Raw genomic sequence first — 22748 nt, forward strand, 5'->3', positions numbered from 1 at the left:
TTATTTGAAATAAATTGTGACTTTCTAACTTCGGCGGTCTTGGGGGCGTGCTGGGCAGCGGGGGACCCTCGGCCCGCACCTCCGCCGCCGCCATCGCCCCGGCCCGGCCGGCCCCGCGTCACCGCGGCAACGGCCCGGCGGGCGCTGCGGCAGCGCGGGGCGGGGACAGCGACAGCAGCCACACCTCCCCTCCACCCCGTCCCCATCCCGCTGCCAAGGAGAGCCAGGACACCGCCGAAGTTAGAAAGTCACAATTTATTTCAAATAAACCATGGGCACACCTCTGGCAAACGTCTCCCGGGCGGTTTCCGCCGCCCCTGCCCCTCTCCGGTGCCTGCGAAGAAAAGCGAAGGGGTGGCAGCAGCGCCGAACCCCCCAACCACACAGCCCAACAACCCCAACCAGACCGGGGCCAGGAAAGGAATTCCCAGAACAAGTGCCTCATTTAAAAATAAAGTTCTATTTTTTTTTTCACCTGCTTAAAAAGTCTAAAATTTAGAGTGCAAGACTATAGTACAGAAACCTCCTGCTGCCCCACCCGCGAGCGGGCACAGCACCTTCACCGCGCCCAGGGCAGCAGTCATGCAGTTTACGGTATCAGTAGAAAACGTTTTGTTACAGTCTGGGAAGCCTGAGGACTATCAAAGATGAGGCAGCCAATGCACCAACACAAGCGAAGCCGAAATAAAAGAGTGCTGAATGCAAGGATGGAGAGGCGCTGGGCTGGCGCAGGAGCTGGAAACAAGTGCAAAAAAGAAAAAAGAGAGCAAACATTCCACGTCTGTAGCAGTAACGCAACCATGGGAAATTTGTACCTCAGGATTAATGGCTCCTGAGCCACTTTCTATTCACCTACATCCATGTAACCTTGCTGACTCAAAGAGGGCCATGTACCTATTAGAGGGGAAGAAACTGGCCTTGTCTTTGGGTGTTGAGAACCTGTTTCCCTCCAGCCACCTTCCTCTTGAGCTGTGTCAGCCACCTTACACGTGGAGCCAGCAGCCCCTGTGCTCTGCAGGTTTTGTCCTGGAGTCCACGACCTCCTGTACAACACCAATACAGGAGTTGCCCTGCTTGGGCTGCAAAAGCAAGTCCTGTTGTTTTCCCAGAGTACAGCAGCAGGATCCATGCATGCAACCCAGGACTTTCACCACCTCCAGAAAGGGTGTTTTGTTTTGTTTAAAAATAAATAGAACTGTTGACAAAGTTCTAGTTTCAGAAAATTTGAAAGAATTAGGGGGTGCACTGTGCAATCCTTATTGCTATTCCTCAGCCAAACATCTCAGCAGCCTGTTCAGCAAGTCTCGCCACAGCTATATAGCCTGGCTTGTTAACAAACAAGGATTCATAGCAAAGCATTTTGTGGGGGCATGGGAGAGGGAGGGAGGGAAGGAGGCAGGGAGGGAGAGAGACAAAACCCCATTCTCATCTAGCTCAAAGTTGGACAATTATGTAACAGAAGTGATAATTCTTTGGGATTAGGGAACTCCACATATCTGTTCTGCAAAGAGATTAGGTGTTAAGATAGTTATGTTTAGACAACAAGAACACCAGCTTTTATCCTAATCAGTACTTTGCACATTAAATTTTAAAGAACAGTTTAAACATGGGTTCTATGCACTGCAAACTGCTGGAGTCTCAGCAAACCTTTTCTGTGGGTGCAGCCTGCCCCAACTGACAATTATTTGGGAGAGGAAGGAAGAGACTGACTTCTAGAGTATAGGAGGGCACAAAGAGGCTGCTGCTGGGTGCAGAGGGAATGAAGTCAGGAGACAGTGGCTGGAGCAAGGACACCTCTAGGGCTCCAGTCTCGAGGGGAGCCAGAACAGAGCTGGAACACAAGGAGCCATGGCTATGGAGATCTCTTGCACAGCAAGCAGTGCTGCTCCCAGAAACCAGACTCCCTTCCTTGGCCCACTCCCTGGCTCCAGCCATCTCTCCAAAACCCATCCCTACCCTCAGCCTCTTCTATTGTAATCCCACTCTTTGCAGTATGTTCCCCTGTTCCCTGATGATACATCTCACACCAGGGAAGGAAGGGAGGAAGGAAAAGGCCTTTCAAGTTTGAAATTTTCTGCTGTGTACAACAAGCACGTCAACAGGATTAGTTCCTATGGCAGCTACTCCTTTTTTCAACTGATGCATCACTCTTGATAAAATCCATCAGCCCAATTACACCTGCTGCAAATACCTGGATTATGTGTCTCAGGCACATGAAAGAGGCTCCAACAGTGGAGTGAGCTTATTCTGACATGCAGAAATTTAGCACTTTTCCCCCCTCCACTTTAATCTTTATCAAGTCACATTGCATAAGAACAATACGGGGATAGATCAAAGGCAACACTTCCACATACAGCATGGAAGTGAGTTCCCCACAGAGGTGAAGATTTCCTCAGATCAGACTCCGGCTGCACCTTTTTGGCTGCAAACAACAAGCTCTGGTGCAGGTGACACACATGCCTGTGAAATCCTAACATGTGGCCTGCTTCCTGTAGCAGACAGGCAAGGATCAGCATTTAAGCAATCTTTTTCATGTTAACCCCTACTAAGATGAACTAGGTTTTCATATTTTTATTTTAGTGTATATTTTACATTAGAAAAAAGAATGTTAATAAAAAAAGCTCCACATGCTCCTAACAATCAATTTTCTGATAAGTCCCCACCAGCATCAATACTAATATACAAATAAATTAATTTTGCTAGTTAATTTTCTGCCTGGCTTTGTGCAGGCTCTGCACAAGTAATGCACCTGAATTCAAGTGCCTGTCCACATTGCCAACACGTGCCAGGGAGTGTGTTGTACATAATCTTTCCTTCTCATAATGTAGTGGTATTCAGTCTCATTTTAATGAACAAAATCAAATTTTCTCAGCCATGCTACCCAGGAGGCACAAATAATCTTTACCAGGCTGCATGGCACTGTTATAACATGGATTCTTTCACTCTGCAAAAGCCCCAAGCCTTGATTAACAACTGTATGCTACTAGTCCCTCATCATTCACTTTGGCAATACAACATCCTCTCCACAAAAACAAGTAAAGCAAAAATCTACATGGAAGACCTAAAATCCATCAAATGCAGAATCTGATTTCTCTCAATTTCTCTTAAACTCAAGGCATATCTCCCAGTGTTAACCTGGTCTGTCCCTTGAAATTCCTCTGTTTGCTTCTGTTTGTGTAGCTGGATTTTGCCCAGCTGATTTACAAGACAAGAGATGTCACATGTAATCATACTGAATAACAGCCACTGCTGGTGCTGTAGGGCCAGACACAGCAGCAGCCACCCTTAACACCAGCCACTCTCCTCATGCAATGCCAATGCTACAATGCCCTGGTTAAAGGAGCATCGGGAAATCTAGCTGAGATATTTTGTAACCTCCTTCAGTGCCTAGGAGGATTTTTGGGTCAGAGGAAGGGAGAGGGAGAGGGGGAAAAGCCCATTAAATTTACAAGCAGATTAAGGAAAAACACTCCACTGCCAATTTATTTTTAAAAAGGGTTGTGTGTTATTCTAAGGTTTGTCTGTATAATTGTACAACCGTTGAAAATTACATAAACTGTAACGATCTAATACTATTAACAGCCATTCAGAGAAAAACTCCCTCCCCTTCTGAAACCATCAAAGGCAGGAGGGAAATGGCCCAGGAAATATGCCAATCTGAGCTCTGGCCTCTAGCCTGGCAGAAACAGAAACAGAAAGATAAGAGAACAAACTGGACTAAGATGTGGTGTTTGCATGTGTCTGACTTGCAAGGGGAGGGGTGGCTTTGTCCTTGGCCGTGTTCTCCCAGAGGCAGTGCCTGCTTATCCCAGTGAAGCTGCCATCACTTCACTCGCTGCTCTCACCCCTGCACTTCGTCACTTCCTCCTGTCTTATGTGTCGTGGAAGTCTTTCAGCAGGGTCCTCCGTCTCTGCTCTGCTATGTGCATCTGATTCTCTAAGTCCTGGTAAAACAGAAGGTAAAACTGTCAGCACACATTTTCCGGAGAACAGCTCATTTTCCTCAGGGAGACACTACACTCCACGTGAGAAGCACCAACTGCCACACTTCACACGCACTCTGGATCGCAAATCCCAGATCCTCTTGCTTTTGATGTGGGCTCCCTCTGCAGTTGCCTGGCTCCTGCTCTCCCTAAACCACTACACACTTAAGGTATCTGCTCTTCACCAGAGGGATACCTGGAGCCTCCTCCAGAGCTCTGTATGTCGCATCTCACTTTGCAGGACTCCCTGCAGCCCGCCCTCCTCTTCCATAAGCAGTGAGCACTCTGCTTCTACAACACCTGCTGCCTAAAGGTGGTTTCTGGATCTAGTTTCTCAGAACTCTCACTTGACTACCTTAGTGCTCCTGCAGAAGTGTTAAGCCCAGCAAACAAAGTCTGGCCAGCAGGCTCAAGCAAGCAGAACACTCACCCCTCTGTCATAGCTGTCTGCTCGCTCCACCTTCCATGAGAGATTTTCAATTTCAGCTTCCAGCTGGGCCTGCTGGTATTCAAACTGCAAGGAGCAAAATTAGAGAGAGCAACAAGAAACTAGTTTAGTGGAGCAGTTTCATACCACACACTACACTTGAGGAGCAGACAAATGTGTTTTGCTGACAGCTCTGCTGGCAGAGCAGGTTTGTGTCTCCTCCTTATCCACCTTCAGCTACACAGCATCACCCCTTCTGGGAGTTTCTTGTGTAAGCACTCCCCAACCTGCATCACTCAAAATTAACCCAGTCAGCCTAAAAACACTGCAAGTGACAAGTATCTCCTAGCTCAGCTCATTTTGCCATAAACAGGTCAGAAAACACTCCCATGAGCAGCTCTGCAGGCAGAGTGGAGGGATTGTTAACCGCTGCTGGGAGCGGCAACTTGTTCCACTGGCACACTCAGATCCAGAAGAGAACATCTGTCCACAGCCTCAGAGAGCACATGATCCCATGGGGAGAGATTCTACAACAGGTTTTACAGAACAGCCGAGTCAAAGAAAAAACTCTTCAGTGAATTCAGGGTTATTTTTGTACATGTCCAGTCCATGAGATGTACCAAGCAACAAAGGAACTTACAGCAGGAGTAAAAAGCAAAGCTACACCCTGATCCAAGGCTAGAAAAGCTCTCCTCCAGCAGCTCTTCCTATGAAATATGGCCCATAGCACTGTGATAAATCTTACCAAGGAACAAACGCACACTTCCAGCCTCAAAACATTCTGGATAAATGGCTTGTTAGTGAAAGTGCAGTGAAGTCCCCTGGGAAAATAATGTAATGCATCAGATGACAGAGCTGCTGGTCAACTCAAAGTGAAGAGGGAAGGTGCAAAAATGCCTATTTGTCCTGTCCTTACCTCAAACTCAGGACTAATATTTCAGACACTGCCAGGCTCTGGAATTCAGCCCAGCATGCTGCCAGCTACACCCCAAAAATTTATCAGCAAAAAAAAGGCAAAACATCTTACCAGCTTCTTTCTGGGACCAGACTCCATGTAGTAGGCATATGGATATGTGTACTGCAGGGTGTAACGACACTGCCCAGGTGTGGAAGGAAGAGAGAGAAAAGGACAAGAGTCTCAGACTTGGAAGTCAGCAGAGTCACATTTGTGTGGTCACTACAAGCTAAGAAGCTACCTCCTAACAAGGACAATTGGACACTTCATGGTGGAATTTCCTACACCTTCCTTGGAAGAACTCGTGCAGCTCTGTACACTGTGAAACATAACTTCACAATACCAGATGATTTTTGGCTAGTTCATGTCCTAGACTAGAGGCACTACCCCACATACCCACAACCCTTAAATTTCCTTCCTTAGTCAGTACTATGAATTTAGCATTCTGGCCTGTATTTTCTCTGCGCCGAACAAGACACAATTACCCACCTTTGCAAGTAGTTTTGCAGCATTTTGTAGGTATTGCCAGTCTATCCATGTCCCCAAGTTGTTCATAACTCTTTCTTGGATTTTCTCCTGGATTCGTTGGTATGTCTGTGCCTCCAGCTGTAGGCTTTTATTGTGATTCTCCCACTGCAAGGGGTGGGGAGACAGGGAAAGAAAAAACGGCATGAGAACAGAGTACTACTGCTGTAAAAGCACAAGCTCTAGCAAGCAGAAATTGGAGTGGTCAGGAGTCCAGCAAGGCAAGACATGCTGTGGGAAAGAACGGCAAGGCAGCACCTCCAGTAGCAAGTGGCAGAAGCTGTAAACAGACTGACAGCAGCAAAGAGGAGGGAGCAATCCCAGCTCCTCCGAGTGGGAATGCCCTCTGGTCACACAGCGACCTTGTGCCTAACAAAATGGAAAGACATGGCGATTCCCCTACTTAAAGGATTTCCATAGAAAGGTTAAGAGTTTAAATTAACATTTAACACAGGCTCAGTGAAATGCAACTTCCATGTGCACATTGTAAACATGGCTATTTCCCAAAGCCTGTTGTTCTGAAGAACCAGGAATGAACATATTTATTTTACCACAGGACTTGGCTCATGCTGTGAAGAATAAACTCATTTTAATGGGGAAACTGAAATGCACCAGTATTTAACCTCTACCACACTCTCTTCTACAGATGCTGCTGTAGAGTTGCTCTGCATGGCCAGGTGCATGGAGACTGCTGTGTGGACAGAGATGCAACTTTTAAAAATGTGATTACATGAAATTTTAGTAAAACTCTGCTAGAGCACATAGAGCTTTGAACATGGCAGAGTTTATTTAGTTCTTTGTCTCTATAAAGACAGATTTCAAGGAACTAAAGTTCCCCAGTCCTGGAAGGAAATGATTGGAGCAATATCTATCTACTGCAGCAGCACTCGGCCTGCAGGTAAATGATACAGTGGCATACAAGTAATACTGATTTTCTCTAGCACAGGGGAATATAGGACAAATATGATTTTCTTTAGGTATGACATTATGGGTTTGAATGGGATTCACAGGGCAGGATTTTGAGTGAAAAACAGAGCCTAAAAATTCTGCACAGGTTCTCTTTGGGCAGTTTCTTGCACGGAGATTGCTGGCAATGACCTTTGCACCAGGCAGGGAGCATTAAAAGGCTACAGCAGCTCTGGCCAAGGAGATGTCTCCTACCCTCTCAAAATAGAACAAGTACTTCTTAAGGGCCTCCCTGGCCTGTGCTTGCTGACTCTGGTTTACAATATCAGGATTCTCTTTGTACCGACTGCATTCGTAGTACTCGCTGCCGTGAGTCTTCCAGTCTCCCAGACACATCCAGCAGAAGTCTGCAGAAAACAGCAAAAAAACCCACTGTGAGGCACAGAAAAAAATCTCTGAGAAAGAAAAGCTTCAGGAGACATAGTCCATCTGTTTTCAGATATTTCTGCTAAGCCAAGAAACATACACATTTTGTATCATCTTACATAACAGAACTCAACAGCGAGCCAAAAATACCAGCCTGCCTTGAAGATTTTAATTGTACGGCCTCCCATGCAACTGTGGAAAGTAAATCCTGAAGTTCTGCATCCTGTACACCAAGACCACTGGGCAGAATTATACTTGCAACCTGCACAGGCTGTCACTCCAAGTTAAAGAAGAGGCAGGCTGCAGTCTTTTTTGTGAGTTGCCTCCTCCCCACCATGGCCCACTGCCCCATGCAAACCTCTGTCTAAACAAAACATAAACAGTCACATCCAAAAATGAACTAACTCATGCAAAAGAAAGTCTGCCCTCAGTTCTCTTCAGAAGGGAACTACCCAGGTAATGTCAGATGTCAGGGGTTTATAACACAAAGTTAGAAGCTGCTGAATTGGGAAGAAAGTGAAGAAAAGAAAGCAACAGCAAAACCCACATGACAATTTTCTGATTTCAGAGCGAGGTTGTGGGTGTTCTACTGGGAAGGAAAAAAGATGGAGATTAAGTTGCTACAATACGAATCACTTCTGTGTTACTCATGGTAAAGAAATCAAAGTCTGCATTTCCAGAATTCACCAGCTTTCACCAGCTAGCCCCCATGGTACCGTGGCACTTGCCTGCTCACCCTTGTCACAGAGCTCCATCAAAGCATGTCCAGTGCTGCTGAGAACCCCAGAGCAAAGGAAATGAGAGAGGACAGTAATCTTTAATCATCTTCCCAATAAGGTTCTGATAGTGTAACAGTTTCTAGTGGCACACTTAACTCAGAGGGTTAAATACAACTGTCTCGCTACAAGACAACAGAAATTAATTCTGCCATGAAAAAGTAAGTACAAGAACAGGTTGTCATTTTGTAGGACCACACAATGAGCCAAAGACACTCAGGCTGCTAATTGAACAGGAGCGGACTGAGAAGTCCAACAGCTACGTATAAAAATTCACAGCTCCTGCAGTTTCATCTAGATTGAAGCTCATTATTTCCATCAGTAAGCAGAAGAACTTAAGCTCATCTGAGTAAATGGCTCAGTTCTGACAGTATTTTCAGCTGATGACAAAAACAATTCCATGGAAAGCATTTTATACTCTCTTCTGAGATGGATTCCACTGTTAATATTCTGGAGATTTCTCTATACAATGGACATGTCAGGGGCAGGAGCCAAACCAGCACTGAATCAGAACCCAGCTGAGATCACAGCCAGTGGGGAAAAAACTATCACACAGAAGGTCTGTAACTAATGTCCCGTTCATCTTTTACTAGGGGGAAAATATTTCAGTGAATGTTCAAAATTTGTTTTCCTATCACAAAAAAAGAGAAGAGACCATCACCACTGACAAACATTGCAGAGAAAACTGCTTCCAAATCCAACTCACCATGCTTGCATTTGGAACATTGCTGAAAAAGAAGAGACAAGAAGCACTAGTTAGTGCAAAGTGGGGGGGGAAAATTCCGCTTAGAACAAGGGAGGTTTGACGTGTTCAGGGAATTGCTCACCATGTGATTGCAGCCTCCATTCTTTTCAATACAGATATTGCACTTGGGACACTGAGGAAACAGAAGCAATTGTTAGATCCAACTGTCTCTAGCAGCCTTCTGAAGAATGACAGCACTTGTGTGATTATTCCTCTCTGCCTTTTTTTTTTTTAAATATGCATACACATATATGAGAATATTAACATTTCTACTTTGCCTCCCATCTATTCCTGATAGCTCCATTTAAAAGAAGATAGAAAGGCAAAGCCAGGGAAGTTACACTGCAGCACTGTTGTTACTCCTTGTAAGACTGGAGGTCTTGCTGAGTTACCACTTAACAGTTGCTCAGGCACAAGGACATAATTAGTTCATGTATTGCAGTAGATTCCACAGCTTCTTGGACTGCAGGTAATCGACACTATATCCTGCCTTCAGCAGCCACTTACAGGTGACAATTCAGCTAGGGGCAGAGACTCTGGCTGACCATAGAGAGCTGCACACATCCTTACTGCACAGATACCCTGGAGAGTCCAGTTACATTTTTTGGGCTGCACAGGTACAATGGAAGAAGTGAGTTTTGCTGCTTTTCATAAATTTTCACGTCAGGCAAAATGTATGCCAGAAGAATGCTTGATATAACAGAACCTTATTTCTACAAATGAGGATAGCAGAAACAATGCCATCACATGCTGACACCTTCTCCAGAGAAGGAAGGGAACTTGAAATCTAACACAACTGAATTATCACTGTTAGACAGGCTAATCAGCACTGTCACAATTGTCACTGGCCATGGTAGCTCAAATGCCAGCTAAGAACTGTTTTGAAGTCAGGCCACAAAATCCCCAAGACATTAAAAGTTCAAATCTCGGACAGCTAATTTAGAGGATAAAGGTAGTATATCTATAACTTTTAAAGACAATTCTACAGGTAGGCTAGAGTGCATAATGTGTAAACTATTTTTTTGTCTTGGATCTAAATCTACTAGAAATACTCTGATGCCTAATTTATAGAGTTCAACTATCCCATTTTGCTGTGCTTGACAAATCATGACCTTATCTCCCTCACCTTCCAGTTCACAGTACTCCACAAAGTCGTTCAGGCTTAAACACCACTGATGCCTTATTTGATACTGATTTCACACTTACTACACCCTCTCCTTCCATTTTAAACACATCTCCACTGATCATTTCAAAGCAGTCACAATTCTTTTGCCTGTGGGAGGACAGCACACCTGGCTGCCAAAGACATTCACACCAGGTCTGGAAGAAGGACCACCAGGTCCTTACCGCAGAAGGGCAGCTGGGCTTCCTACACAAAGCATTCCCAAGCCACTCAGTTGTTATATCACAGGCATAGGAACATAATTACTTCACATATGACAGTAGCTTCTGACAGAAGCTTCTTGACAGTCCCTAGGGAGCTGTGAGAATTTGCAGCCTGCGAAAAAGCAGAACACAATGCTATGTGTGTATAGAATTGCATCCTGCTTCCCAGGCAGGGCTAGAGGACAACAAATAACATGCAGGTGCTTGGCCTTACATCTTTAGTGTGAGCACTGATGTAGTTGGCTGTTTCAGAGTCATCTGCACACTTGGTGAGCCATTTCCGAATGGTAGCGCAGTCCGTGGGCGCGTGGTACATCTGCCGACACTTAAAGCTTAATGGGGGGGAGGAAAAAAAAGAGAAAGACACATCGATTTCCAAGGAAGTGACTCAAGGATTGAGGTTTTCCTGACCAAAATCTGGGAGGCCCAGTAAGGGATGCAAATGCTCTTGTGTATTACCACAGTGCAAAGACCAAGGCTGAACATCTCCCCCACCCTCTTGTGCAGAAACCAGAGTCAAGAGGAAAGTGAACTGAGGCTTTCTCTGACACGTCATGTGTCTGAGGGCTGACATGTCCCTACCTAGAACCTATGTTTCCTCTAACATGACTGCAGAGGCCTGGGGCACACCAGTGACTTACAAGTGGCTTGACTCCAGTGGCAGATATCAGATAACATGACCTGACAGCCCCAGGTGAGTAAGGACCATTTGCATGGAGATACCAGTAAGCTGGTTCTCTAAACTTTTTGCATTGTGCTCCACAGACATTCTCAGCAGTGATTCTAGAGACCCAGGAGCAGAAGACACTTCAGCAGCTCTGCAAACTACCTTTTTTCTGTGGTCCTACATTCACTTCCGTCAGACAAGGAACATTAACATTCCTGTTCAGCAGAAATGTGTTCTCACGTGAGTCTCAAAACATGTCTCCCAGACACTCTGGGAGTCAAACACTTGTAATAAACTTAAAAACTTAATACCAGCAGATAGTAGGGAGGACTCCATGTTCGCTACCAGAATCTCTATCAGTCACTATGCCTGGAGGAAAATTTGTAACCAGGCCAAAATGTGAGAATGCTAGATTTGTAACCCCTTGATTATTCAAGCCCTGCATTCCCTGGTTGTCAGAACACCCAACTTCCAAGGAGTTTAGGGAGCGAGGGGACCACCTGCAGAAGTCAGACCCCAAGTGTCCAATTACTCAAGCGAACTCAAGTTACAAACAACTCTAGCAAAGCACTGAACATGCTTCTACACACCAAAGCTGTTGGCAAGCAAAAGGAGTAGCTCTGAGGATAGCACATACTGTGATTTTTAACCTTCTCTGTTCCTTACCAGAAGACCTCATTGCAACGATTGCACTGCACTCGCCGGGCTTTTGGCTCTTGTACCTGTATGACCATAGGGCAATCTGCACCAGGACACAGCTGCAGCTGGTAATGGCTCTGTGGGCACACCAAGGGGGTAAGATCAGCAGTGGGCGCAGAAGAAATCTGTTCAACTTTAACCACTCCTAGCCTCAAAAACATACAAGTCAGTTATTTCTTATTGAAAAAGACTGACAACTGTCACCAGGTCTTGGCTAACAGAACAGATCCTCCTTTTCCTAATGTTGAAGACATTTATTAGTTACTTACAGCTCCTCTAGAACATGGAATTCAAATGGAGGGTTACAGACCAAGTCAGCACAGCAATACAACCATTAAGACACCACTAACAGTCAACAGGAACAAACAATTTTACTCCATTTGAGCTCTTTTCCCACCCTCTCCTTATCTCACAGAGGCTATTTAGTTGCTCTTCTGTGGTGGCCATACCTTCCCAAAGAGTCTCTATTAAGGAGAGGTGACACCACTCTTTCATACTGCATCACTGCTTCTTGAGTGTTGCCAGTCACCAGAACACTCCTGCACATTTAGCCTTAACAACTCCTGCTTTAATTTCAAAATACCTCATATAAAATGTAATTGAGAAGCCAATTCAGCTGGGCTACACTAAGATGAGGGACCTATTTTTCAGAACCTACAAATATTTATGTAAGAACAAGAAGGACTTGAAAAATCAGATCAAAGTTTTGAAATTCTCAGCTGCAACACTCCGAGAATTCTGAAGCACCAGCCAAGGAGTTACTGAGTGACCTTACAGCAGAATTTACTTTGGCAACCTGCTAGAGTATTTTGCCAGTGAGGCTGTCCTACAGGAGCTGCCACATCATGTCTATTGAGGACAATTTTGCTGCAGTTACTGCAGTTCTAATCAAAAATGCAAGACACTTGAAACAAAATTTCTGCAAGTCATTGGTGATTTGAGCCAGGGTATCCTAAAAATGAAAAAACCCACTACCTCCACATAGTCCCTGAAGAGGTAGCGCCTGTATTTGTCTTTCAGCTCTTCACTAGGCAGCAATGGGAACACGAAGTCTTCTGGTGTCCGAAGCAGGCAGTCCTGAGCCATGCAGGAGACCCCTAAGAAAAGAGAGCAACATCTTAGCACAGTGCAGTTTATTCCAAGGAGTGAATGCACAGAGAGCATTCAACAGTTTCCTAGGTGCCATCTGTTGTTGTGGCAAGAAAGACACAACTGTGAAACAAATCAAGGGCTGCTGAAAAGCTGACGCCCAACTGTCTGTAGCGAAAGATGACAGGGTGCATGTGTACCCAGAACCAGTAAGTGCTTCAACCAGTATTCACAAGGTCAGACACTTAAATTAGCAAATTGTAAGCTACTGCCATGCCAGCATGAAAGACAGGCTACAAAAAGCCCAAAGCAACTCTGGCAACTACTGGCTTCTACCCAAGACAAAGGGAACAGACGTTTGCATCTACAAGCACTCCAGGGGCATTGCAACAGTACATCATCACAGATGCAAACTCAAGGTGCAGCAGATTTGCAGCTTCTAACTTGTTACAGTCATGTTCTTGACTCATCAGAATGGCCAGCATGGCAAATATGGACCCAGCACCATGTCCACCTTGAACTCACCAACTCCAACACCATCCTTGACGAGCACTGTACAGTGCTGCTCCCAGCAGCTGCGACAGAACTGGTGCTGACAAGCCAGAGAGAGCAAGTTCTCCTTCCGGACAAACTGCATGCACACCGCGCAGTGGTGGGAGGAATGTACCATTGCCTGGGAGAGACACAAACCAGCATTACAGTGAAAGCATCCCAGCTCTCCCAGAGTGTTTTCGCCTCATCCACAGACAACTGCATTCATCTTCGCTGTGACAACGTCTCAGGGGAGCTCCAGGCCAGAACTGGTTCATAAGCAGCTGGTGTGCTGAGGTGATGCACCGCCCCAAACAGTCAGTCCTTCTCAAAAACCTCTTTAAACTCATATAACACAACAGGTTGACAGTACTGAACTGTTCCTGCTTCTCAACTAGTGCTATCCAGAACTCACCTTTACTCTTCTGGTTCTTATTCTCGCCTTCTTTGAAAAATGAAGAAATACATCCTTTTATTAGGCATTCCCTGGATTTACTGATATTCTTTGTTAGTTGGACCAGATTATCACTGTTCCACAGGCTTTGGAGAGAAACTATAGCTGGAAGCAGGCTTAGCAATGTCCTTTTACTGGACAACAATTCTGGGTAACAGGAGAGGCAATTGAAAGTGTAGCATGTAAAGTGTTCGTACAGAGAGGAAAGGGAATTCTCAGACTATCATCTTCTATCTCTTCTCTTCTGCCGATGCTACATTTAGCAAAGCAGGCATCATCCCTTCAGATGAAAAGGATTAAGAAGCTTTGTTTCAAATCAGGCATAACTCTGCTATTGCTTCACCAAACCACTGAGAAGCAGTCTGGTTTCCCCCTGGGTAGTGCAGAGCTAATCCCCAGACAACAGATCCAGCCTTCAATACATCTCTGCTCACCCCTGGGACCTGCAGAACCAGGTCTAGCACAGCTTCATCAAAAACAAGGCTCTACGAAGCTGTTAGCAGGAGCTTATGTTCCAATTTCTCCTTTCAGAGAGAAGCCATATAATCACTTTTTGTCTACTGAAACCTTTGCCACTTGTTGAGAAGCTGGTGTGAGACTGCCATTGGTTTCCATGCCAAGCTCTGTATGCCAGAGACATGGAGGAGCAGCAGCACAATATGCAGCCACATGACTGACAGAGCTTGATTTATGGCATGGACACGTGAAAAAGGAAATAATATGACTGTTGTAAGTGGCCTCACTTATGGACCAGAACAGGATTCACTGAGTCTGAAACTGCACTGATTGCCTGGATCAGTTGCTCACCCTGAACAGCACACACACTACCTCAAACCCTCACAAGCTGCCTCTCTGAGCTCACTAAAGCTTCTCCCTGCGGAGTCAGTCCCTCTGCAGACACTCACTATGAGCATCTGCCCCCAAAATATCATTATTCTGCACTGGAAGCCAAAGCACAGAGCAGCTTGCTCTAGCACACACAAACAGACTGTAATGAATTGCCTAACAAACCAAGTTTGTGAAGACTCAAATCAACCTTTTAACCATATTTTTCTGCCCAAAATGAAATTACCATTGCAGTGGGGGGTACTTAAGTGAGAGCTCACAAAAGATTCAGACATATCTGAAAATATATGGACTAATTTGCAGGTATGGTAAATAACAAAGATTTTTTTTTTTCTGGACTCTAGGCAGATAATTTATTTTGAGTCACTCCTGTCAGCTCTTTTAGTATTTTCACTGTCTGCTAGTTACAAGACAGCTCAGATGCCAGACCAGGCTTTTAAAATCTCCCCTTCCCCCAGCCCAATGTGTGTTTCCCAGATGTAGTATTTTATCACTCAAAATCTGACACATAGCAAAGTGTTCTTGGGGTAACTGTGCATTGCACCAAGACACCCACTGCGAATGAAATCTGTAACATGCGACAGGATGTTTCTATTTAAAGGGGGTGGGGGGAAGTATCTGAAGACCTGTGTAACCCTGGCTGCAAAACACAAGTTGTTGGTTACATATCAGTACTGACTGGCTCAGAAGCAACACCACTCACTGGGAGACTCAGCTTAACCATCCCTAAGCTGAGCACTGCAGGGTAAAAAAAAAAATTAAAAAAACCCCCCAAAACTCTGTTCTAGCCATGGACAAGCTCTGTTCACTCTGTGCAGCCAAAACTTCCCTTGAGTGTCTTTTACACAGAACAGAATTGGAAGAGGCAGCCAAGCCCATTTACTGTGCTCCTTCCATTGTGTACCATCACTCAAGTCAAAAAATGATCCTAATTTTCTTGAAGAAAGTAATTCTTGAACACTACCTGCAAGTCAATAGCAAAGCAGCTATTTAAATATCAGACATCTCTTGAAGGCATTCTCATTAAAAAGTACACTCAGCACTGAATTAGGGTATCAGACCTGAGTTTGCAAAGGGTTAACATGGGACAGACTATCCATTAGTAATGCAATCCCCCACGAGGGGGGTCAGAAGTGTCTGCCAAGGGAACAGACTGAGATAGTTATCATACTTACATGTTTGGATGAGGTGGGCTGAACTCGTGCTTCTACTAGCAACTGGGCAGCATTAGACTTGTGCCTGAAAAGGCAATTGAAGAATGATCAAATCAGTTTCTGAACACACTCTGCATTATTAAATTGATCCTTGTTGCCTGAATAAATAATTGGTTCTGTGCAAATGGTAGGGTAGGTTTCAACAAGGAAAGTTGAAATGTGTCCTGTGTGAGGCTCCCTCATATAGAGAGCTGAGCTCTCAACAAAACTTTATGACAGTTTCTTCAAAAACAGGAATAATACTTCTCCTGGTAATGGATTAACATTTTCCTTATCCTTCTTGATGATTATTTTTTCACAACATTTATTTTTGAAGCTAATATTTTCTATCCACACTCCTACAGCAGTCCTAAGCACTGTCCACAATAACACACTCCAGTGAGGCTCCTGTCTGTCTCTTATTCCTTTGTAAAACCAAGCTAGCCTGGTTAAGTCTCACTTTAACTCCAGTTTATTATCTAGTTAAGTATTTCCTCAGTGACAGATTCGCACCCCTTAAGCGTATGAAGCTGTCTATCAGCAGCCTTAGAATTAAACACATTTTGCTGTTTGTGATTTCCCTTGCAGAGGAATGTTTATATCAATGAACTCAGAAATAGCAGCATCACTATAGTGACCATGCTGTAAGTCCCCCCTGCTCATTAGCACTTCTTAGTTGTACTAACGAGCTTTCATTTGATAATGTCACTGAACCAAGACAGAAGTCTGAGGACTAGATCAACCAGAGAACAACTTGCAAAGTCATAGCTTTGGAAATAAACTTTTCCTCAATTTTCCTCCTGTTTAAATCTCACTAGTTAATCTGCAGGATCACCCTGAGCTGCTCTGCGGGAATCTCACCCTCTTTGTCCTCCAGAGAAAAGTTTTCAGGCAACCAATGAGACAGTTACCAAAGATGCTGCAACAACATCCATACACGAGATGCATTTTCCATACGTTCTCTGGATGAAGTTGCTGGCTACAGGGCCAAAAATGGCATGGCAGAATGAGTCAGGCTGATGTTCTCTCTATTTTCAGACAATGTTTAGTTCTGAGCCAGTATTTTGTGAAGGGGCTGCCAGCCAGCAGTGCCTCTGGATACACTTCCTGCATATGTTTGGGCAGAGTCTGAACCCTGCTTCTGCAATCAGTTGGAGGACTGTTACAGTGACACTGATCAAGCAAGGGGGCTGCAGTTCTCAGTTCTCTCACACCATCTTCTCCTGCTCTCCAAATACTAGTCAGCTTGGGAAAAAAAACATCACTTATGTCAGAAGGAGCAAAAACTTCAATGTGGATGTACTGCTAAAGAGCACATCAGCGTAGGTTCGGTGCTCCTTTATGACTTATGGCTTCTATGTTCAAAGCAGAACATATGTTATCTTTTTATTTGTTAAAACAAATAAAAATAGATGCAGTACTCTCAATCTGTTATCTCAAAATTTAAGATAAATGCATCTACAGGGTTCCAAGCATAACAGTAATTCCTCAAACTGAAAGACATTCACCACCACTCCCCTCTCCCTGTTTATAAATTTCTTACAGGCAGTGCAGCCTAAACAAATCAGTGGTTTTCCTCTGCTTTCTGGAATGGACCGCATGTCCTGCTTTCAGGTCCAAAGATACTTGTCAAAAACACACCTAGGGAGCAGCCTGAGCATTTCTGCAAAGCCAGGGAAAAAAGCACTGAACACAAAAGAGATAAGACTATTTACACTTACCTTTCCAAAATCTCTGAGATTTGCCAGTGGAAACTAACTAATACTAGCTTTGCAACAGCATGTGATACCTAAGTGGAAAATAAAAGGAAACAAAAAAAAAGTCAAGTTTGGCACATTTTGAAGCCACACCTCTGCTTAGGGCTATGATTTTCATTTAAAACTAAGTTGTACAAACTCAGTACAATATCCCAGTGATACTCAATTCACATTAAACTGCCAGGCACAATGCTCACAGCCAGTACATCTGCAATATAAAAGTTGGAATGAAGCATGGATGTACCCCAACTAACTCACATACTTAGTTACAACAATACAGAGAGGAAGGAATCAAGAATTCACTGGATTAGCTTAACTGCTCATGGAAGCCCCACATTGACTCCTCACTGTGGCCACCACCTGGGAGGCCCAGACCAGACTGGGATCAGGATCCTCATTAAATGTGCAAAGTCAGAACCTCAGGGCAGACAGATACCACTTACTGGGCTGGAGAAGCAGCAACAGGCTGCAATCACAAGGATGCTGTGGCAGCAAAGGGCATGGGGAAAACACAAAACATTTTCCCAGCCCTTCACTGCAGAAAAGTTACATACTGGATTGGAATAGGAAGATAGAAAGCTACTGTGACAGGGACTGCTTCCATGCAGAGCTGCTTGCATTACGTGGACTCTTGGCAAGCACCAGCACAGTCCACGCTAGCCCGAGCACCCTCCAGAATGCTGCAACATGACATTTAAAGTCATGCTACCAGGGCACAAGCGAACAAGTTCTCCTTCACTTCTATGTATTAGTTTATTTCAGGAAAAAAAGGACTTATCTGCTTGCACAAAAAGCCTTGTGCCCAACAAGATCACAGACATCTGCTGAGCTGCTGGACCTTCAACCTGCCCCTTGACCCTTTCATGCCTTTATCAGGCCCTGGAGTCCAAATAAAGCAGGTGTCTTGCAAATACAGCTCTTCCAGGGGAATTCAGAAGGCTCATGACCCATGTCTCCTCATTCCTCTCCATGCTAGGAAGCACCTGGGCAAGTTCAGAGTCACACTCTACATTCAAACACTCTGACATTAAAAGGGCTCTGCCTCCTGCACTCCAAGATGAACTATCACCAAAGCACTTTTACTATGCATATAGAAAATACAGTTCCTTCTGTCCTAGGTGCAGGAAGAGTTGTGCTTTTTTTCCCCTAGAGAAGCTGTCAGTTCCAATCATCAGCTGAAATGCCATAAGCCTTCTTGAATCCTGCTACAAGTGATTCACAGGATCGGATGTACTTTTAACACAGATACACAGCAACACCAACACAATCCTGGACAGCAACACCAACACAATCCTGGAAGGAAAAACAAGCAATGGTCACTCTTCCTACAAAACACTCAGGCTCTGCAAATCTGGGGGCAGCACAGTCATTACTCTTCCAAGTCCACCCTGCTGAAGAGGTGCAGCTTCACAACACAACTGACCTATTGCTGCCACATGATACTGCCCCAGTCCTGCACTGGCATTTGTCAGCGCTGGACGTTTTCAGTGTTGGTTCAGGGAGCTAAACCACTGCAGCCCTTACATACAACGCAGACGGTGTTTAATTGACTCTTATCCATCTCTACATTCTGATGTGCCCACTTTGCTGGCCACTAAGAAATCCCAGTAATAAAAGAGTATTTTCAATGTACGAATAATCCTTTTTCTAGAAGAACCGCAGCATTAGCTCACGCTGTGCAAGATCTGCCATATTACCTTCCCCAACTTGACCAGCAATGTGATGTGACCCCCTGAAAACAAAGGCTGCCAGGCAGTGCTGCCCTCCCTCCCTCCCTCCCAACACAGAAGCCTGTGATGAGATGGAGCATGGCACACAGGGCTGCTGCTGCCAACACACACAGTCTGCACAGATCAAGTGCCACTGCCAGCCTGGTTGTTATCTTAAGCCCCCAGCCTGGCAGACCCAGACAGACACCTCTGACTTGTTTGTACAAGGAAAACATCTGCATTTGAGTCTGTAAAACAAACAAGCATCAGGAATGTGGTCTCTACAAGACTGGCTTCCTACAAATGCAAACCACATGGTAATGAATCATTCTCTAACAGAAGTGAAGCTATTTCTCAGTAGCAGTAAGGAAGAACTACCATCCTGACAAAAGAAAACAAGCTGCCAGACTTAAATGGGAGGTTGATCTGTAACATATAAAAATTACTATTTTTCAGTTGGGAGGTTGATCTGTAACATATAAAAATTACTATTTGTCAGTTGGATTTTCAGAGCCTGAGGTATAGCATCTCCTGTGACATCAAGATTCCATGAAGTTACTTGTTCCCTGAGGAGGAACCACATACATTCAAGAATGAAGAAGTAGAGAAAGAGAAATAGCACACACATTTCTGAAATCTAACAACCTATCCTAACACAACCAAATACTTCTGAGCCAAGGTATGTGTCAGGCAAAATGTGGAATTAGTGCTCCAGAAAGATGCCAGATTAACAGATCTAGAAGAATAACAAAGTATCTGTGACCATTCCTATTTTGATCCAAGTGGAAGCACTGACTGGATCAGCTGTAGTGCTAATTTTACTACTTTCATCATAAAAGCATGCAAGAATATAACATTTTCAACTCATAAAGTCTGGTTCATAACACGAGACCACTTTCATAAAAGCTCTGAAGAAGAAAAATTTTTGATACTACCTGATTGCAGCACATGTGATCTTGCAAAACAGAAGTCCCAGAGTCAGACAGTTGTAGCAACATACCCACCGTCTCCTTGGCATAGAAGTACTAGTTCTTACATGTTAAAAATAGATAACATTCAAACTGTAAGAAAGAGAGATGGGAGAGGAGCAGACAACTAACAACACTGGGGCTGTGCCTGCTGAGTGGAGTCTCACCACATCCTACATCCTGCTCACAAGGCTGGGAGTTCAGAAGACAAACGTGAACATCTTCAGGAGCCAACACCACTGAAGACATTCCAGAAAACAAGCATGAGAAGAAAAACAAGTGTTTAACAAAAGCCTGCTTCTATTGATTAGAAGTGCACCCCGAGCCTCTTCAATGACTGTACATTCACAATGACTGAATGATTGTACCAAGTCAGCCAGTTCTTCCACAATAACACCCTAGAATAGTTCAAGTATTTCTTTGTAATCACGAGCCAAAACATGCTGAGTGCAGAAAAATACCACTACAACCAGAAGTTTGGTCCATATGTACATAATTCATTACCTTACAGTAAGAAGAAGGAATGTACCAAAGCTGATACTGTCCAATAAAGCATTTCCTGGACAGCCAGAAGTTTCATACACTGAAAGACCTCAAACTTAAAAAACCATCTCAGAAAGAGCTCCTAGTCACTCCCCTATCAGTCACCAGGTGCCACAAGAATCTCAGTTTATCCAGGAACAATAACGCTTGGCCTCAGACACAAAACAAATAAAAAAAAAATTATGCATCTGAATTATGATAATTATGATAAATTGTCTACTTTGTTTAAACCTTCCTACTCCCATTTCAGAATGCTAAGAACCAAAACAGGCAGTGACACAGCCCACTTGGTGTCTTGCTGGCAGCAGATTGTGTCAGTAAAATACTTCTACAGACCCCAGTGCAGAAGGGAATGCATATTCTAGATGTTGCACTTCTATTTCAGTTTTGCCAGCAATTGATCAGTTGTGCCAATGCTTCTACAGAGCCTGACTTCTCCAGAACTCCTCTATCTGGAATTAGACTTATTAAAGTGTAGAAGCTGAAAGCCATAGTCATGCTAAAAATTTTTTTCTTCTCCCCACTTTCATTTCCCCACCACCAGGTTAAAACTTTGATATTAAAGATCAGTTCAGTCCCAATGTGAATCTGGAAAATTTCCAAGTGAAGACCAGGCTTCTTTCTTCATGATATGGCAGCAAAGCTGAATGGAGCGAATTTCATCCAATCTGCAATTTCCAGCTTTGTTTTAAAACAGGAACTTGATCATCTCAGAAGCCTCTTCCAAACTTCCACCAGCTTAACTCTGACTAACCAGTGATAGAGGGCTGTTGATTGCCAGAAATGGGCACCAAACACTAATGTTGATCAGTGCACTGGAAAAGGGGCACAGTGCCTATGCACACAGCAAGGGTGCCAAGAGGAAGCTGCTCTGCATAAGGGAAAGACTCTATAGGAGTTGTAAAAAAAGTCTGAAAATTTTACATAGTGCTGGACAAAATTAGATTCTGAAAGTAGAATAAAGTAGTGATGCCATCACATTAAACACACCTCTATCCATTTTCTAGAGTAGTGCACGGGTTTTTTGCACAGGCTTTTTTTTGACATTATTATTTCTATCTACGTTTATCTCCTGGGTTCTTTACTCTCCAAGATAAGCAAAACTCTCACACTTCTGAAGTGTGAAAAGAGTCTGGCACTCTTTAAGACAAGACAATATCAAAAGAATTTGTAAAGAATCTCTGCAGGTACTTTGCTGTGTTTAGAGGGCTCTAAAACAACTATGTCTCAACTTGGTTCTCCAGATAAGCCAAGTTGTTTGAAGAGTCGAAGCTTCATCTCTCTACAGCAGGAAAATCTTTTTAACCATGCCACTTTGACAGTTGTTAATTCGCACAGAAATGTTTCCTAAAAGCTAAAAAACCCCTGTCTTTTGTAGAGCTTACATTCTACAAAAATTGCTCATACATATTTATGTCACATGCATATCTCAGGAGTTCATTTCACTTTTCTCAAAGGGATGGCCTATTTTTTGGAGGTGTGTTTCAATCCTCATTTTTGCAGAGATATGGTATCAGGAATTTAAAACAATGATCATCACGTGATTCTCAAACAGATTCAATTCAGAACGAGTTGGAGATGATAGGATCTGGTTGGAGCTGACATCCCATGGCTTTGCACCAAGCTGACAATTCCTGTTAGATCAGGGTTGCACTGAAATGTCTGGCCAAGAGGAACACAAACCTGGCATAAAGAAATGTAGTTTCCATTTCTTGTATTTTGCCTAATCAAAGGTTTTTATACAAAAAGCTTTAAGCAAATAGGATTAATCTTGAGAAGCATTTGTTTTAATCCACAAATAGTTTTTGTGAGTTCTACAAGGAAAGGATGAACTTCAAAAGTTATTAGTTTGTGCATTGCATCAAAACCTCTAAAAACACACTGAAATTCTTTACAACAGTAAAAACACACAGAGCAAAAGCCTCTGAAACTGTTTCTGTTGGTGAGAAACTACAGCAAAATAGAGACTGAACTGAGTTGGCAGTAGAGTAACACCTTAGAGAGAAACCATAATTCCTATTGAGTAATTTCACTGAAGAAAAAAATCCTTTCAGACACACTTTCCTTCAGGATACTGAGGTAAGGAAAGTGACCCACAAATGGAAAAAATTCTACTTTACACTCGTTTCTCTTGGGGGAAGTAGATCTGACCCCCTTCACATC

The 22748-nt window shown here is 43.9% G+C and overlaps 2 protein-coding genes across 5 annotated transcripts in view; both read right to left on the reverse strand.

The window, feature by feature from the left end:
- Positions 1-94, reverse strand: part of P4HTM (prolyl 4-hydroxylase, transmembrane) — an 18219-nt gene extending 18125 nt beyond the window's left edge. The window contains exon 1 of the mRNA XM_027640305.1: positions 30-94. Coding sequence (XP_027496106.1) covers positions 30-94 — 65 coding nt within the window. The remainder of the gene's footprint in view (positions 1-29) is intronic.
- Positions 95-2275: 2181 nt separating this feature from the next.
- Positions 2276-22748, reverse strand: part of ARIH2 (ariadne RBR E3 ubiquitin protein ligase 2) — a 32838-nt gene continuing 12365 nt past the window's right edge. For 3 of the 4 annotated variants that reach the window (XM_027640819.1, XM_027640822.1, XM_027640821.1), the window contains 13 exons: positions 17330-17397; positions 15591-15654; positions 13110-13257; positions 12471-12592; positions 11463-11572; positions 10344-10461; positions 8826-8876; positions 8705-8726; positions 7052-7203; positions 5855-5998; positions 5438-5506; positions 4414-4497; positions 2276-3944 (listed from right to left, as the gene is read on the reverse strand). In XM_027640819.1, the coding sequence (XP_027496620.1) occupies positions 3873-3944; positions 4414-4497; positions 5438-5506; positions 5855-5998; positions 7052-7203; positions 8705-8726; positions 8826-8876; positions 10344-10461; positions 11463-11572; positions 12471-12592; positions 13110-13257; positions 15591-15654; positions 17330-17397 (1224 nt within the window). In that variant the 3' untranslated portion in view covers positions 2276-3872. The remainder of the gene's footprint in view (positions 3945-4413; positions 4498-5437; positions 5507-5854; positions 5999-7051; positions 7204-8704; positions 8727-8825; positions 8877-10343; positions 10462-11462; positions 11573-12470; positions 12593-13109; positions 13258-15590; positions 15655-17329; positions 17398-22748) is intronic. The other variant, XM_027640820.1, reaches the window with a different exon arrangement.

Source organism: Corapipo altera, unplaced genomic scaffold, assembly GCF_003945725.1.
Source record: "Corapipo altera isolate COAL_440 unplaced genomic scaffold, ASM394572v1 55, whole genome shotgun sequence".
NCBI lineage: Eukaryota > Metazoa > Chordata > Aves > Passeriformes > Pipridae > Corapipo > Corapipo altera.